A 16,578-nucleotide genomic window follows, 5' to 3' on the forward strand; every position below is an offset into this window, starting at 1 on the left:
CCTAGGCTGTGCCTCATTACATAGGGATATTGTTTTATGTGACCACATGACTGGGCAGTATACTTGAAGGAGGCATGTGGAAATATGTTATGTCACTCTCTGGTGTTGATATTAGATGTTTCAAAACTTGTTCATCATGTTGTTATTAGTGTGTTGTTGCAATTGAAGGTAAATTGTGGTGAGTGCTTTGTTCTGTGGTTTGGAATTTTTAGTAGTTGTCATAGGTATAACAAATAAATTCAACATTTGTCTGCTGGATGTCACTGTGGGGGATGATATGACAAGTACACATAAGTTTTTGCAACTGTATGGCTTCGGTGGCTGAAGTTGGTTTTTTTTTTAAATTTTTTATTAGTATTGTTTTTTTTAGGTACATGGAGTTGCTGCATAATTTTGTTTAGTTCTTGTTTATTTTGAATGAGTAAGTGTTTGATCAACTTTTTAATGCACATTTGTTGTTGGGTGAGTGGTTTTAGGTGGGAAGGTTGTGTTTTAGATTGATTAGAAGAGATGTTTTGTTTTTTTGTTTCCTGGTGTTTTGTTTGTTAATGAATGGTGGATTTTCGACAGATTTTCAGTCTTAGTGTGGAATGAAGTAAAACTGGTATGGTGAACTGGGTACTTGTGTAGTGGCTCTTCACTTAACAGCCTGAACGCCAAAGCCATAGAGTCCACAGTCTTGGCACTATCCGAAAATTGCCAGGCCTGTAAAAACATTGGACTCCAATGTTCGCTTCACATGTTTTGTATCCCACATGTTCTTCATGAGCTTGGCTAGTGGGAGTTGTGGCATGCAGTCTTAGTTACAGTTTGGATTCACACATGACATGAGAAGATGTTGTAGATGTCTCCATCTATTTTCACTGATGATTTCTGTGAGACTTCATTTGTGTTGCAGCATCAGGACAACAATATTCTTTTCAGCAAATAAATTGAATGAAAGCCGTTTGTTAAAAGAGGATGAACATAAGAATGTTCTTGACAAATGTCTGTGTATGCCTTTTGTTGCTGCATATGTGGCCACTGTTGTTAGGACTGACAGCTGACACTCAACTGTCTTTACTCCTCAACACAATACCACGAAAAATTTTTGCAGAGGTTGATTCCATGGATTTGGTGTTTGATTGTTCAAATATGTTTCTAAGCAATGAAGAGATTAGAAAACTGAAAACTCAGACAAATCTACACACCTTACAAGTAACAGCAAAGAAACATATCAAAAATGAACTGAAAACTCCTTTACTACTTTTTTCATGCAAGCCAGTGATGCTTGGTGAAATCATTGGTTACTTGGGTACCATTTTTCGTTAGTGTTTTAGAAGGACAAGAATTGTCAATAATTGGATGCCAATCCTGTGATGAGTTGTAGTTTTGTCACATGTGATGAGTCGTTTGTGGTTTTTCTCAGACTTTATCATGTTTGCATTTTTGTCAGTTCCAAGCAAAACAGGCTCTCAACAACTAATCATTGTCAGCTGGCTGCTTATTCACAGTGATACGTTGAACAAAAGGTATACTGTTTATTTGTACAGAACTTACTCTTCTTGAGATCTTTTTGAGCAGTTGATTCAGGAAGGAGTTGGTGCTGTGGGTAGGCCTACTGTAAGTAGAACTTGTCATAATGGTGTTCCGGAATAAGGACAACATGTTGGTGATGAAATGAAAAGACTAGAGGGATGTTTATTTATTATCTTCAAGTCATATAGCATCATTTAGATCACATACCAAAATGAATGGCACATAGCCTAATACTGTATCCACTTCAGATATTAGATTATGATGTAAAAATTTAATGTAACTGGATAGACAAAAAATCTACTCACCAAGTGGTAGCTGGAGAAGCTTTTGGAGGCAGTGGCTCCTCTTTCTGGCAGAAATGTGGAAGGGGAAGGAAGAGGTATGAAGGAAAAGGACTATGAAGGTTTATAAAATGGGGAGAGTTTGGAAAAGCTGCCCGGAACCCAGGATCAGGGGAGATTTACCAGATGGGATGAGAAGGAAAGACTGATTGCCCCTTTCTTCATTCTCATCCCATTTGGTAGCTCCCCTGACCCGGGATTCTGGGTGACTTGTTCTAAACTTGCCCCGTTTCCTAAACCTCACTCAACCTTTTCCTTTATCCTTCTTCCTTCACTTTCAATCCTTCTACCCGAAGAAGGATCCACTAGGGACTCCTACAGTTCAACATGGACTCAAAATCATTTTGCAAATGAAATTTTTTGTACTATTAAGTGAATGTATGAAGTTCTGTATCAAAAATAGTCCACTTATTAGCAGAAGAACCTACTGTAGAATTTTGATAACATCATGAGCATTTGCTGTAATTCAAAATTGTGTACACTGTACTTTTTGTTTTGATTATTTTGTAGTTCACTTTTGTCTGTTCTCTTTCCTGAAAAACAGCAGCTGCTCAGCAAACCTAATTTTAAGTCTTCATTTCTGGTAATTGTTTCTATAATAAAGTCATGTCACCCAATACACAAATAACTTGTAACTGAAATCAGATACACTCATGGGTGCAACACTCTTATTACAATGTTGAATGCAATTAATAAAACCTATCATGTGCACACATGTCCTTACAGCTCAAGATATGCTATGTACCTTAAGTATATTTCACAGTAAATATACATCTGTACATAACTGCAGTCAGTTTCTGTGGTTTATTCGAAGTGCATACTTCTGAGAGACTCCAAAGAAAAATTGGACAGTGGCCAGCAGCTGTACACTGGCACCTGTTAGATATAAATTTAATGCTCTTACCTGCGACACAGAAGAAACTCAAAAATTAGCAACCTTGTATCAGTATATCAATTACTAAAATGTTGTCTAAGTCACCAGAGACTAATGCTGTTCTTCAGAGCTAAAGATCTTGTATATCATGATATATTTAATGGTGTAGTGAATGTATTGTGAAAATTACTATTTGCAGATTCTGATCTACTCAACTTTGTTTCTGAAAAGAGATCTGAATCTCCATATGGAAGTAGCAGCTATGACTGTGAGCACCTGGCTGAAATTATTGCATCTTAAATCTGTGATATTTTCCTACTCAGGAAATTCATATTGGATATTGAATCCTGTCAGGTCGTCACAAGTCGCAATTATTAAATTTTATTTTGCGTATTATGTCAATTTATATTTATGTGATTAATGTGTGCTAACACAGTGTGCAACTTGAATGATAAAATTCTTCTGACAGGGGACAAATTTCTGCAGGAGTTTGTGCTACATATGAGTGGGTTAAGTATGTTGTGATAAAGCAAAAATATGTATGATGATTCCTGCACATTTGAAAATCATAGTAATATTCATAAGTATAACACAATGAAAAAAGCACACCCCAACATCCACAATGTAGCCTTACACTTGCTCAGAAAGGAGCCATAAAAATGTTTGACCATCTCCATTGTGAACTGAAAATGATGACAGATAATGAGAGTTCTAAGAAAAAATTGAAATCATTTCTACTTGACTACTCCTCCTACTTTGTATATTTCTGAATAGATTATATCTGTATGTTGTTGGGTTGCATTTTTTTATCTGATTTTATTGTTGATTAAGATAAAAAGGGACCAGTTATATAAATGAGCAGTAAGTAACCCCGGTTTCAAAGAGAAAATGTATGTTAGTTGTAAATCCCTGAAACATTTCACATCATAGAGAGATGTCATATGAACTGACTAAAACACGATAACAAAAATAATCAACTGACTAAAACACACTAACAAAAATAATCAACTTTTGAGAATATAATTGGATAGGTAAAAAATCTACACAGTAACCAGTGGCAAAAGAAAAATATAAAAGCTAAAGAAATGGGCAAGCTTTTGGAGCCAGTGATTTCTCCTTCTGGCAGAAACATTGAAGGGGAAGGAAGAAGTATGAAGGAAAAGGAATGTGGTGAGGTTTAGGAAATGGAGAAAATTATGGAAAAGTTGCCCAGAACTCTGGCCCAGGGGAGACTTACCAGATGGGATGGGAAGGAAAAACTGATTGTTGGGGACTGCACCAGATGTGATTTGAAAACTTGAGAGCTTAAAGGCAGAAGATAGGATAATAAGCTAGACAGGGATTACTGATAAAACCAAGTGCAGTAGTTAATAAGAGCAGAAAGCTAAGTACATTACATTTATTTATTATGTGGGGGGGAGGGGGGGGGGGCAGGCAGGTCACAAAACAAAAGATATAGAAAATTCAAAGGGAATGAAGAAAGGAATAGTCACTGAAAGAAAAGGTTGACACTGAACAAAGTAACATAAACTAATGTCAGGTGGTTGCTCCACCTGTGTAGTTCTGAGAAACTGGCGTTGATGGGAGAACCCAGGCAGCATGTGCGGTGAAACAGGTCATGACTTTCTTGTTGTAGACCGTAGAGCATGCAGAGAGTCTCATTGGTGTAAGTAATGTGACACACACTGTCCTACTTGGACAATGGCTTTTGGTATCTGCTGCTCTTATAGCCGATTAAGGGCCTACAATTCTCATTAAGTATCACAGATTCAGAAATATGGAGCCAAAGTATTTATTTGTGTTGAGTTACAAATTCACGAGAGTATTTAAATTCCATTGTCTTATTTTATTTCCTTTTCTGAATACTTAGTTCACTCATAATGTTGTTTTAAATAACTTCTATGTAACTGTATTTTATGGCAACTATGAGATGTGGACCTTGATGTCTCCTAATAGTAAATGGATTTAAAAAAAAATGCAGTTTATGACTGGATGGGCTCAGCAATGTGTCTAAACTTCTCTGTCCTTTGTCTTTCAGGTCCCTGGTCTTTATACTCGTGACGAGCTTGAAGCTGTTGTCTCTTCGTTGAGAGATGTTGCAGCCCAGGAGAACTATGTGGGAACTACATCTGCCTTTTTTGCTCAGAGTATGACAGTAAAAGTCATTCATTATGTTATTTTCATATTTAATTCCTTATGCTGATATTCAAAATAAATGCATCACCCACTTTCAGATATCTTAGTTACTAGAGGTAATTAACTACTATAATAACAATAATTTCATGTGACTCATGTCCTAGTGCAAGTTTTTCACTTGGTTGCTACGTCATTGACTTGAACATTCGTAATCTACCCTAGTTACCAATCATTTTTGTTGATGTCTCCAGAAAAACACAGCTAATAAGGTGTAGCATATCCATAAAAAGATAAGTTGTAATCTATATCATCTCCATGTAAATACAATTAATAATGTGTATCTATATCCCAATGCCCATGAAATGAATGAAAGCAGTTCTAAGACCTGCACTTGCAGATGTAAATACAATAGTGCACGCGTAAAACATCTTGAAACCTCGTTGATGCCAGTGGCTGCCTACAATAAGAAATGTTACTCAGAGCATTGTAGCATGACAACAGGCATAGAGAACTGAGGTAATTCCTCAATTTAAAAACCCCTTCCATCAGCTTCAAAGCAATGGATACAAAATAAAATTAAAAAACATAGAATTGAAAGTTTATGTTTTACAATTTCTGATGTACCACTCTTTCGAGATTCTGCTATGAATTTTGCATCTAATGTTAGGGAGCTGCCAACATTGGTTTTGAGATCTTCCTGTTAGAGAAAGGAGAGTGTAATGGTAAAAGACAGATTACATCATCAAAATACACGCAACAAAAGACCTTTTGAATTACCCCAATTTCCAGAGCTGCTGAAGATAGATGTTGATTGTGGATATTGTATCACAGACACGGTCCCTTTGACTATTCAGAGATGTTACTAAACCCGCCCAAAGGTGTAAACAACCATGCATGAGCAGCACTTATTAGACAGTTGGGTGCAAGAGCCGATCTGTTCTAGTCATTCCACCAGGAAGAAGGTACACGGCTCATGTTGTCTGTAGTTCAACCATGCCTATACGGTCAATACCACAGTTTGATTGCGTCCGTGTTGTTACTTTGTGCTAGGAAGGGCTCTCAACAAGGGAAGTGTCCAGGCATCTCGGAGTGAACCAAAACGATGTTGTTCAGACATGGAGGAGCTACGTAGTGACAGGAACTGTCAATGACATGCCTCGAAGGAAGAATGATGGTTCTCTAGGGCATTCAGTTTACCGGAAACCCACTCATACTGATTTGTACCTGCAAGCATCGAGTTGCCATCACCCATTGCAAACCATGAGTTTGCTTAAAACACTTGTTCATAGAGCTTATATTGTCTCTGATCTAGATAGCTTACCTCAAGAACTCGCCCATCTAAAGACAGTATTCAGCGAAAAAGGGTATTCCATCCAGCAGATTAACAGGGCACTAACAGTTAAAACTAAGAAGCAGGAAGTGAATAAAGAGGAGAACATGCCGGAACAATCTTTAGCTTTTCTTCCTTTTGTTGGCAACACTTTGTTTAAAATAGCAAGAATCCTCCGAAAATTTCAGGTAAAAGTGGTTTTCTGCCCACCATCGAAGATTGCAGACCTTGTGGGATCAGTTAAGGACAATCTGTTACTACAAAAGGCTGGAATTTACAAGATACCGTGCCAATGTGGTATGGCTTACATAGGTCAAACCACACGCACCATGAAAGAATGCTGCACTGAACGTCAACGTTACACCTGCCTTTCACAGTCAAGCAAGTCCACTATTGCTGAACATTGTATTTCTACTGGACATTCAACGGATTATGAGAAAACAATGATTTTCTCCAAAGCAACGTCTTTCTGGGACTCCATTATTAAAGAATCCGCAGAAATATCACTGGCGGAAAATCTGTTAAACCGTGACAGCTGGACAGTGCATGGAATCCCATCATCTCCATGATTTGCTCTAATCGAAGACGACAGACTGCGTCGATGGCCGCGTCAAACAGTAACGCAGAGGGTGACTGAGTTCTGCTATTCCACCAGCGAGTGCACTGCCGGCAGTGCGGTTCATCTATCAAGTTTTCGACGCATGCGCAGAATAGTTACAGTACGCTATATATTGTGGAATGGAAGACGTTTTCACCAGTCTGCGACAGCTCACCTGAAAATGACTGGCAGGTTTCCAGTTGAAATATCATGCGAAGTATTGAACGACGACTGGCTGCAAGCCCATAATTTGTTTGAACAGTCAATTTGCCGGGAAAATTTTAAAATTCAAATCAGACCACTGAAATGTTTGCTGGATTCCTAGAGGTGATAACAGACTGATTGTCATGTGACATAATACAAGGTGGGTTGATGGCATTGGGAAACATCTAGCAATAACGTAGTTGTAGACTGTAATTCACTGCAAAATCTAGAGTAGCATATTGATATCATAGCAATTATGTTAGCAGAACTAACAATAAATGGAGCTCACACAGTACCTGTAGATGGAAAATGAACCATTTTTATGTATACTAATCTTTGTGCTACAGAGCTATGTATCATCTGAGACTGAGTGACTTGTAGTGAGGGGTAATGACTTGTGTACTTTGAAACCTATTACAAAGCTGTGGCATGGCTCCTTCCAGCTGCATATGCACCATGCAGTGATTCTAACATATCTTCATGTTTTGGACCTCACTCTGATGCAAGAGTTCCTCTCCAGGAAGAGGGCCAAGCATTTTACATTGGTCGTAATAATTGACTATCACAACACTATCTTTTTCCTTTTTCTCCATGATTTTATTTTAGGCTAACTGGTGGTGATAGCACAAATTCTTCAAACATCCTTCATATATCCAGTGAAATAACATGTACTCTTTGTGAAGTGAGTAAGTTATTTTGATAATGTTTCCAGGAGTCCAAAGAAATCTCCATGTGGTGTTAATGATGGATATTATGAATCGATCATTTTCACGAATCTTTGAAAGCAATCCTGCCTTACACAAAAAGTGTAGCATTTTGTGGCTTGAAAGCTGGAGTAGGCAAAGCTTACGAGCCATTCCTCAAATGTTGCTTTCCAGGTAGGTTGCCGCTCTTACTTTTAAATAAACAAATAATTTTTAACTGAATAAAAAACATTATATTGTGTATTGCAATTCCTTTGAGTGTAAGTATATGTAAAAAAATTATTGTGTTTTATTTGATCAGGGATGAAAAATTTGAATCAGTTGATACAAGAGGCACTCAGACAAACAGTGGAATTGATGAAAAACTTCTGAATGGTTTTGCAGCTATTCATGAACAAGCTTCAGAAAAACTGAAAACACCCATGCGCTATCTTCATTTTGTTCAAACATTTCTTCAGATCTATAACAAAAAATATTCTTCCAGTGTCCAACAACAGGAAAGATTGAAGGTGAGTACTGTTCTCTTGAAGAATAATTTTAATTTTCTGTATACAGAAGTTTGCATTATCATCTATTTCAGTTGAAAAAGGTAGCACAAAAATGAATATTACAACTCTTGATTGCACATGTAATTGAGTCTACCCAAACTGACACAGACTGTAATGTATAGATCTAACAGTTCTGAATACATGTCTCAAGTGAATGGGATGGATAGCAAAAGTCCTGTCAAAATGCATAAAGACCATAAGTCACATAATGCCTCTTCTTTTAATATAATTTTTTTTCATTTCTTTAAAAAAATGGCAGACCTCTTTCACCTATCTGTTATGTGTTGAGCTGTAAGAGTTATTTACATTAAGACACTATGAGGATGCGTGGTTGGATTAATGGCTTTACAGATACTTTTGTTAAAACAATTGTAAGTATGTCAAATCATTAGAATTATAGTCTGATTATTTGGGTACATATATAACAATGCACAGAGGCATCATGGGTGCAACCACCCCTTCTCTTCCATAGTAGTAGTAGTAGTAGTAGTAGTAATAGTAGTTTTAGTCAGCTGTACATCACTTTTATGCGGTGTTTTGATATGCCATGGTTTTAAAACAATGAAAATAATGTAATTTATAGATACAGGCATTTACATACTTGAAGGTCTCATTTGACAAGGATGAAATAGGTAAGTTGGTTGTGGCTTTAATAGTAGGAACCGTCCCGCCATATGCCTGAAGTAATTCAAGGCAGCCAAGGAAAACCTAACTAAAGATGGCTGAGTGAAGACTGTGGAACGTCAACCCTCCTGAACAAAAAAAGAGTCTGTTTAAAACAGTACTACCCAATTCAGTTTATCCCTAGTGTGCAATAGTATTTTGCAAGAAATTATAGAATAATGTAAAAAGCTAGAGCTATACTGTTCATTCATTTCATAGTACCAACCACTGCACACATCATGCACACTATACACACATTATTTCATAATGTAACATTCAAACATTATCAGTTGATATCAAGGCAACATGTCTGGTTTCAGTTTTGTGTATGGTAAATTCCCATTTAGAGGAGATGAGTCATACATAGGCACAACAAAAAGACCATCAGAAAATGAGCTTTTGGCTAACAAGGCCTCCATCAGAGATAAAACACACACACACTCACACACACATATATACATGCACACACATCTCATACGCACATGATGACTGCAGTCTCTGGCAGCCAGAGACTGTGGTCATGTGTGTGTGACTTCATTTGCGTGAGTGTGTGCATTCGTGTGTGTATTTGTGTGTGTGTTTTATCTCCAATGAAGGCCTTGCTTGTCGAAAGCTCATTTTCTGACAGTCTTTTTGTTGTGTGTATCTGAAACTCATCATCTCTGCTATATGGTGAGTAGTAACTATCCAATTCATAATATTGTTACATTCCATCCTGGATTTTCCATTGTGGTAAATTCTGATTTTGTGCCTGAAAACTTTTTTTTTTTTTAATTTTATGTATATTCTCTCTTGGTAAATGTAAGTTCCATCTAGTTCTTGTACCATGGTCATCAACACCTTTGTTCAGTGTCACTTTTGATGTACACAACTGATTGGTTAATGTACTGGCATGTTGTGGTTAAAATCCCCAGTATTTTGAACAGGTATTTGCTATGAGCTAGCCTTATGCTTTTGAGTATTATTCTTATTACTCTTTTCTGTAGTTTTAAAATTGTGTTTTTATTTTCTGCATTTGTTCCCCAGAAAATAATTCCTGATTGTACATGTGATACATATCAACAGTATGTAACTAAAGACACTGGCTATATACATTAGCGACTGGATTCTAAGGACATAACATGCTGCTGACCTCCTGTTTGCAACTATCTTGGTGTGCTCACACCACTTCAGTTGGGAATTGATAGTCTTTCCTTGAAATTTTGTTCATTACATTGTTTATAGAGGTGCTATCTACATTTAATTTAATGGTGTTACTTTTTCTCTTCAAGCTGAAATTCATGGCATTTGTTTCTTTTTTATATTTAATGTCACTTTATTGCATCTGGACCAATTCTTATCTTACTTGAGTGTTTCATTTGTTTTTTCTGCAAGTAGTTCTCTTGTTTTCTCAGTGACTGTAATACTACTGTCACCAGCAAAGAGAATATTTTCCCTATGATTAACACTATTGTGTTACTGATAAATATCGGGGACAGTATTGGTCCTAATATGCTCCCCTGAGAAATTTACTTTGGTTCTGATAAGTGTTTTACTGTAAGTTTAGCTTTGTTAGAGGTTTGTGTTATCTCTGCTCTTTGTACCGTATATGCTTGGTATGATCAGAACCAGTTATTAGCTAAGCATTTTATTCCTAATGATTCTACCTTATTCAGTAGAATTTTGTGGTCAACAGATTACAAGTTTTACTTGTTTCCCATTATTATTGTGCAGAGTTTTGTAGTTTAATACCCAGGATGAAGTGAAAAAAGTCATTAAGACCATTACTTTTTGTTGTCATTGATCATTTAAGTAACAAATTCCCATAGTTGAGGCATCTGTGAACAAAAAGAAAGCATCAAGTATTGGTGGGCATATGTGTGGCATACACTTTAGAAATTCACTGAATTCTTGCTATTTTCATAGTATTTTAAAGTGTCAATCAGCATTTCAATAAAACTGTTTATGATTGAAAGCTATATTATAGAGTGAGAGAATATTGAAAGTTTCAGATTGTGGATAAAGTTGTATTAATTATTCTCACTGCACACGTTGTGCCAGTTACCTATAAAAATCAAGGTTTTTGGTCATATCCAGCATTGACTTTGTCAGGAAAACAAATGACTGTCAAAAAGTAACCAGTCACACAGATGTAAATTGACATAGTAATGCCAACCTAACCAGAGATTACAGTGGCTCCAAAGGTTGTACACATCTGTAGCACCACAGAGTATAATATGAGACATATTCCTTTACAGTCAGTTGGAATCAAGCACCACTTCCATATCTATTAAAGCTACTGACATGAATTCTGTTTTCTACAACCTCATTATAGATTTAGTCTCAATAACTTGAAACATGGGCAGGTATATGTTTCTCTACTTAAGAAACATCTTGTACATGTATGACAACAGCAGATTTATCTACTTGATGTGTCAGTGATATTGTGTACATTCCTAGTAAACTGTCTGAGTTGACTATCCCATGTATCTAATGCCACTCTATGGGACAGACTATTTTCATTATACCTTCAATCGTGAACATAACAGTGCATGTTGTGTACACTATTTAGTCTGTCAGCATCCCTTGAAAGGACATTTAAAGCTTTGTCTATGTGTACATTGCCAATTTGTGATAGGAAGGGGATGTCAACACATGAAGTTATCTGCTAAATTGGTATACATGCATGATCATTATGGGCACTACTCCCACATCCAACTGCTATAATGAGACACAAAAATTGAAGGTATCCACTGTGGAGGCTGCATGTGTTCAATGACACCAGTTGATGTTGATATCCACAAATAATGACCTGTAGGTACCCAATGATAATGCAACAAAACTGTGACCTGCCTTTTTGGTGGTAACTGAGAGGGCTGTGCCGACTCAGACTGTAAATAATTATTTCCATAGAATCAATTTGGCCTTTAGTCATCCATTACAAAGAACAGTACAAATCTCACAGCACTTTGGAGCATGAAGATGGACATGGAACTTATGAGGTTGTCCACTTGCACAGATGATGTCACAGTTTAACAAGTGGGACAGAGGGTCAAATTAACAAATGAAACAACAGGAATAAGATGATATTAAGGGAAGGCAAACATGAGATAGGGCATGCAGCAAAATTCAGTGCTTTCCTGTTCTTAGTCACATAAATGATTCACTCAGGACATTACTCTTCAAAAAATGTAGTGTTTGCTGATAAAACAAGTATATTAACAAAGGGCCTGAAGCATCCATACTACGCACAGCCAGGAGAATAATGGTACACTTCTAACAGCTAAACCCTTAGTCTTACAAAAACACATATTAACCGCAGCAAAGGAAAATTCTATCTAGAAAACTAATAAATTTTGGACAGAATTGCTGGCCTATACTTCAGGAGGTTAAATCTTTAGCACTTCCTATAGCCACACTTATGTGATAATAGTATCCCAGTATTCAGAACATTAGTTCCTTCTCTGGGTAGGAGAGAGATAGAGAGTGGAGAAGGATAAAAAGGAAAGATAAGTCACTCACATGCCAGTATGGGATGAACACATGTGCAGTGATGACAACGATAGGCAGAGATCCATATCCAACAGTTCTGTTTTGTATTTATTAGTTTTCGTGATTGTATTATCGTTCATACAATGGAGCACTTTTCTTACATCTTCTTATGTTCTGCCTGTGTGCAACCTGCAGTTCATCACTGTCATCTGTTCCATCATTTAGTTCAGTCAATTAAGGAAAATTAGGGGAAACATTTGTGTTGTCACAGATTCTTGTACTCTTGTAGGGGTGAATTTTATGAACAACTTAGTAAAAATCCTGACCAATGGACTGTGAGTGTAGTGGTGGGGCACCATTCATAGGTCTCTTTTTTATGTTTTTCTTGATAGTTATAAAAACTGCAAATTCTAGCAAAAATTTATCCCGGTACAAAATTAAAACAAATTAAATTTCTCTGGGACTAATATTTTTCACATTGCAAGGGATGGGAGAATTGCAGATTACTAAAAATAATATCAATAGAGAAATAACACAGCTGAGTGGTTGCATTAATTGTTCAATACATTTACCCAGGTTTTGACACCTCTAAGGATGTCTTCATCAGAATGAAAATTTAGAAGCCCTTAGAAAATCAGTTTGATAGAAACATTAACCAAGATCAAAAATGACATTGCACAGAATGGTTACTTACATAAAGTTATATTGCGAGAAGGCAGTAGTCAAAGTTTGGAGCAGGCATGCTCAAGTCAAATTAAAAATTAAAAGCATTCCAGCCTTTGATATATACACCTTTGCAAGGAACAACATCAGACTAAGCGGCCCAGTACCTTACATTGCAGTTAAGAAAACAAGACGTAAGTTGCACCATCTGTCACACATGGACAGTGACATATGCCCATTTTGAGACATTATAAAAGAAATAATCAAATTAAACAACAGTTGCTTGTGAAAAAACAAAATTCAAAGGATGGGAGTGTAATGTATTTTCGAAAAAACCAAGTAGTAAGGTAAATGAAGTACAACTAAGAGCCATCTATTAGGCTTTGCTGAAATGCCCATTATGTAAAGTACAGAGTATTGTAGAATATTTACACAAATAGCTGCACAGTCCAAAAAGATCTGCATGAAGGCAACCTTAACAGTACACATTCCGTATATATCAGATCTGAAGAAAAAGATGTTTCTTTTTCTTCAAATCTCAAACAGTTGTGTACTATTAAAGTTTCCTTCATGCACATCTTTCAGGGCTGCGCAGCTGTTTGTAAATATTCTACGATACTCTGCACTTTACACAATGGGCATTTTAGCAAAGCCTAATTGATGGCTATTAGTTGTACTTCACTTACTTGAGTACTTGGTATTTTCAAAACTACATTACACTCTCATCCTTTGAATTTTGTTTTTTTATAAGTAACTGTTGTTTAATTCGATTATTTCTGTTATACTGTCTCAAATGGGCATGTACAAGCTTGATAGATGGCACAACTTGTGTGTTGTTATCATGGCAGCAATGTAAGCTACTGGGAAGCTTAGTCTGATGTTGTTTCCTGCAAGGTGTACGTACCAAAGGCTGGAATGCTTTTAATTATTGAGTTGACTTGAGCATGTCTGCTCCAAACTTTGACTATTGCTTTCTCGCCGTGTAACTTTATGTAGGTAGCCTTTCTACGTTATGACATTTTTGATCTTGGTTAATGTTTCTGTTGAATTTATTTTCTACATATTACTTCATAGGGCTTTTAAATTTTCATTCTGAGGAAGATATTGTTAGAGATTTTGAAACCTAGGTTTAATGTATTAAACAATTAGTTGCAACTGGTTGGCTGTGTTATTTCTCCATCAAAACTTATATATAGTTGCTGAAAGACAGCCTGTGAAAATAATGTTTTAATGGTATAAAATTAACATATATTGTTAAATTCAGGGGGGTTAAGAACAAATATTGAATATTAAGGGGTAAATTGTCTTCTGGGGGTGTAACAGGATGGATAGGCGGGGTGAAGGTTAGAAGTGTGAGGAAAGGTAGGTTGCTGGATTATGCTCATGTACTTCTCTCCTTCATAAGTCTGCAAAATGAAGAGTGAGCAGGCAATTCCCCATTTTCTCTACCATGTTACATCACAAAAATCAACTACATTGTGTTTCACGAAGTTATGCCAACCCTTCTGCAACTCGCCTTATGAGCTGTGCAATTGGGTGTGATGGTGTTTATTTTCCCCAAAGTAGATTAACACTATATGGAATACAGAAATAAATTACTAATAATATTAGTGCAACAAATGCAAAATGAATCTCTACACACTCTTCTACAATGCTAAAGGGTTTCTGAATGGAAGAGATTTATGCAGTCTACCAGTAACACAGTTAATGGTGAGAGAAATCCAGTAACTTTCTGCTCATTAGTTAATTCACCAACAAGTCATTTCAACATATTTCCATGGCTTTAGAATAAGCTGCCAATGACAGACAGCAGAGAGATGCTCCATTTACTAATACAATCTGTTTCCCATCAACAGTACATAGGTCATTGTCACCGTCACACTTACAAATCAAGCACTTCACAGCCACTGTTTATAGAAATGTAATTTATATAAAAGCTCACTTAACAACTGCAAATAAGTATTCACTTAATAAATTTAAAGTAACTCCACTGTGTAAACATGAGCTCAGTGTTGTTATTTTGTCTGCTTATGTAAAAGAAATGGCCAGGAAATGCTTTGGAGATATAGGCTATCTGTAAACCGAAAATTGAGCAGCAGTTTTTGGTGTAGGAAGTCACTTTTCCTGGAAGAACACTACAACTACTGTACAGGATGACTAAGAATCCATTTCTCTGCTAGTAGTGTGAAAAAGTGATAGAGATTTACACAGATTCTGTCCACATATTTTTCTTGAGTTTATGTTATTAGCAACTCATATTTGTGTTCAATGTAGTGTTAATACATCCCTTTCAGGAATGTCTGTGCACTGCATTGCTAAGGATTTAGAAAGAGCTGCAGAAGACTTAGTATAAATTTGAAAAATTTCCTGAAACTATATTTTGCCACTGACTGGACTAATTTCCCAATTCTTTCACTACTTCAGTAATCTTCCTCTCGTGTTCAGGGCCTCCTTTTCCTCATTTACAGACCTTTTTTGGTATTCAATGACCCTTTCTCTTAGTTTTTCATCATGTTTTCTCATATTTAGAGATCCACGTTCTTTGTTAGGGAATCTTTTTTTCTTTATTTGGATGCTGTTTGTCTGTGTCCAGGCATAATTATTCTTTAATTGGTGACCCCTTTTCTCTATTTTTTAATATTTTGCTTAGTGTTTTATTCTCTAGTTTTTGTTTGGCTATTTTTTTTCATTGTTTTTCAGTACACTTTCATTGTTTGGCTATCTCCTTCCATTGTTAAACAGTCTTCTCTCTTTCCTCCTCCCCCCCCCCCTCTTTTACTTATCAGTGGACCAATCTTTCTTGTATGATTACTGTTTTTCTGCATTTAGCAATCTTCACCCATTTTCCTAAAGTTTTATTTTCTGTTCAAAAGTGTTAATAGTATATTTAATGACTATTTCTCCTTTCAGTTTTACATTCTTATTATTTGCACATTATCTTAGTTGCCAGTTTGCTTGTGTGCAAGAAGTGTTCGGCTTTTTTCATTATTTTATGGTCTTTCTTATGTCTTCAGTGATTTTCCTCGATGTTCAGTGTCCTTTCTCCTGATCCTTTTTTCTATTACTGACCACTGGTGTAGGGACATAGAAATCCAACATGTAATATTATCATTGTATGAAATGGCAAACTCTTACTGCAGAACTACTTAATGGGGTGGAGGATCATGAATTTACATCAGAAAAGGAACACAGTTCAAATGAAGACATGACCTCAGTACAGTAAATTAAGACAAACACTTTGAAATATCAGCTATTGAATTAACAGGGCTTGATATCACCAAGAAATTAATCATTGTGTGTGTGTATAGATCTCCCAGTGGTAGTGTGGACACTTTTTTTCAGTAAATTAACCGAAGTACTAGATAAAGTCTCAAGTACAAAAGTCATCATAATTTTGTGTGGGGACATTAACAGCAACACTACTATCATAAATGAATCCAGCAGTACCTTCATAAACATCCTTCAAAGTTTTGGCATGTCCCTATTGGTCAATAGAGCAACAAGGGTTACTACAATGACTGCGTCAGT

The 16,578-nt window shown here is 36.4% G+C and overlaps 1 protein-coding gene across 1 annotated transcript in view; it reads left to right on the plus strand.

The window, feature by feature from the left end:
- The window catches only part of LOC126236667 (cytoplasmic dynein 2 heavy chain 1), an 873,274-nt gene that overhangs the window by 587,224 nt on the left and 269,472 nt on the right, over positions 1 to 16,578 (plus strand). The window contains exons 48-50 of the mRNA XM_049946146.1: positions 4,772 to 4,880; positions 7,714 to 7,879; positions 8,007 to 8,214. Of these exons, the coding sequence (XP_049802103.1) occupies positions 4,772 to 4,880; positions 7,714 to 7,879; positions 8,007 to 8,214 (483 nt within the window). The remainder of the gene's footprint in view (positions 1 to 4,771; positions 4,881 to 7,713; positions 7,880 to 8,006; positions 8,215 to 16,578) is intronic.

This window comes from Schistocerca nitens, chromosome 2 (assembly GCF_023898315.1).
Source record: "Schistocerca nitens isolate TAMUIC-IGC-003100 chromosome 2, iqSchNite1.1, whole genome shotgun sequence".
NCBI classification, from domain to species: domain Eukaryota; kingdom Metazoa; phylum Arthropoda; class Insecta; order Orthoptera; family Acrididae; genus Schistocerca; species Schistocerca nitens.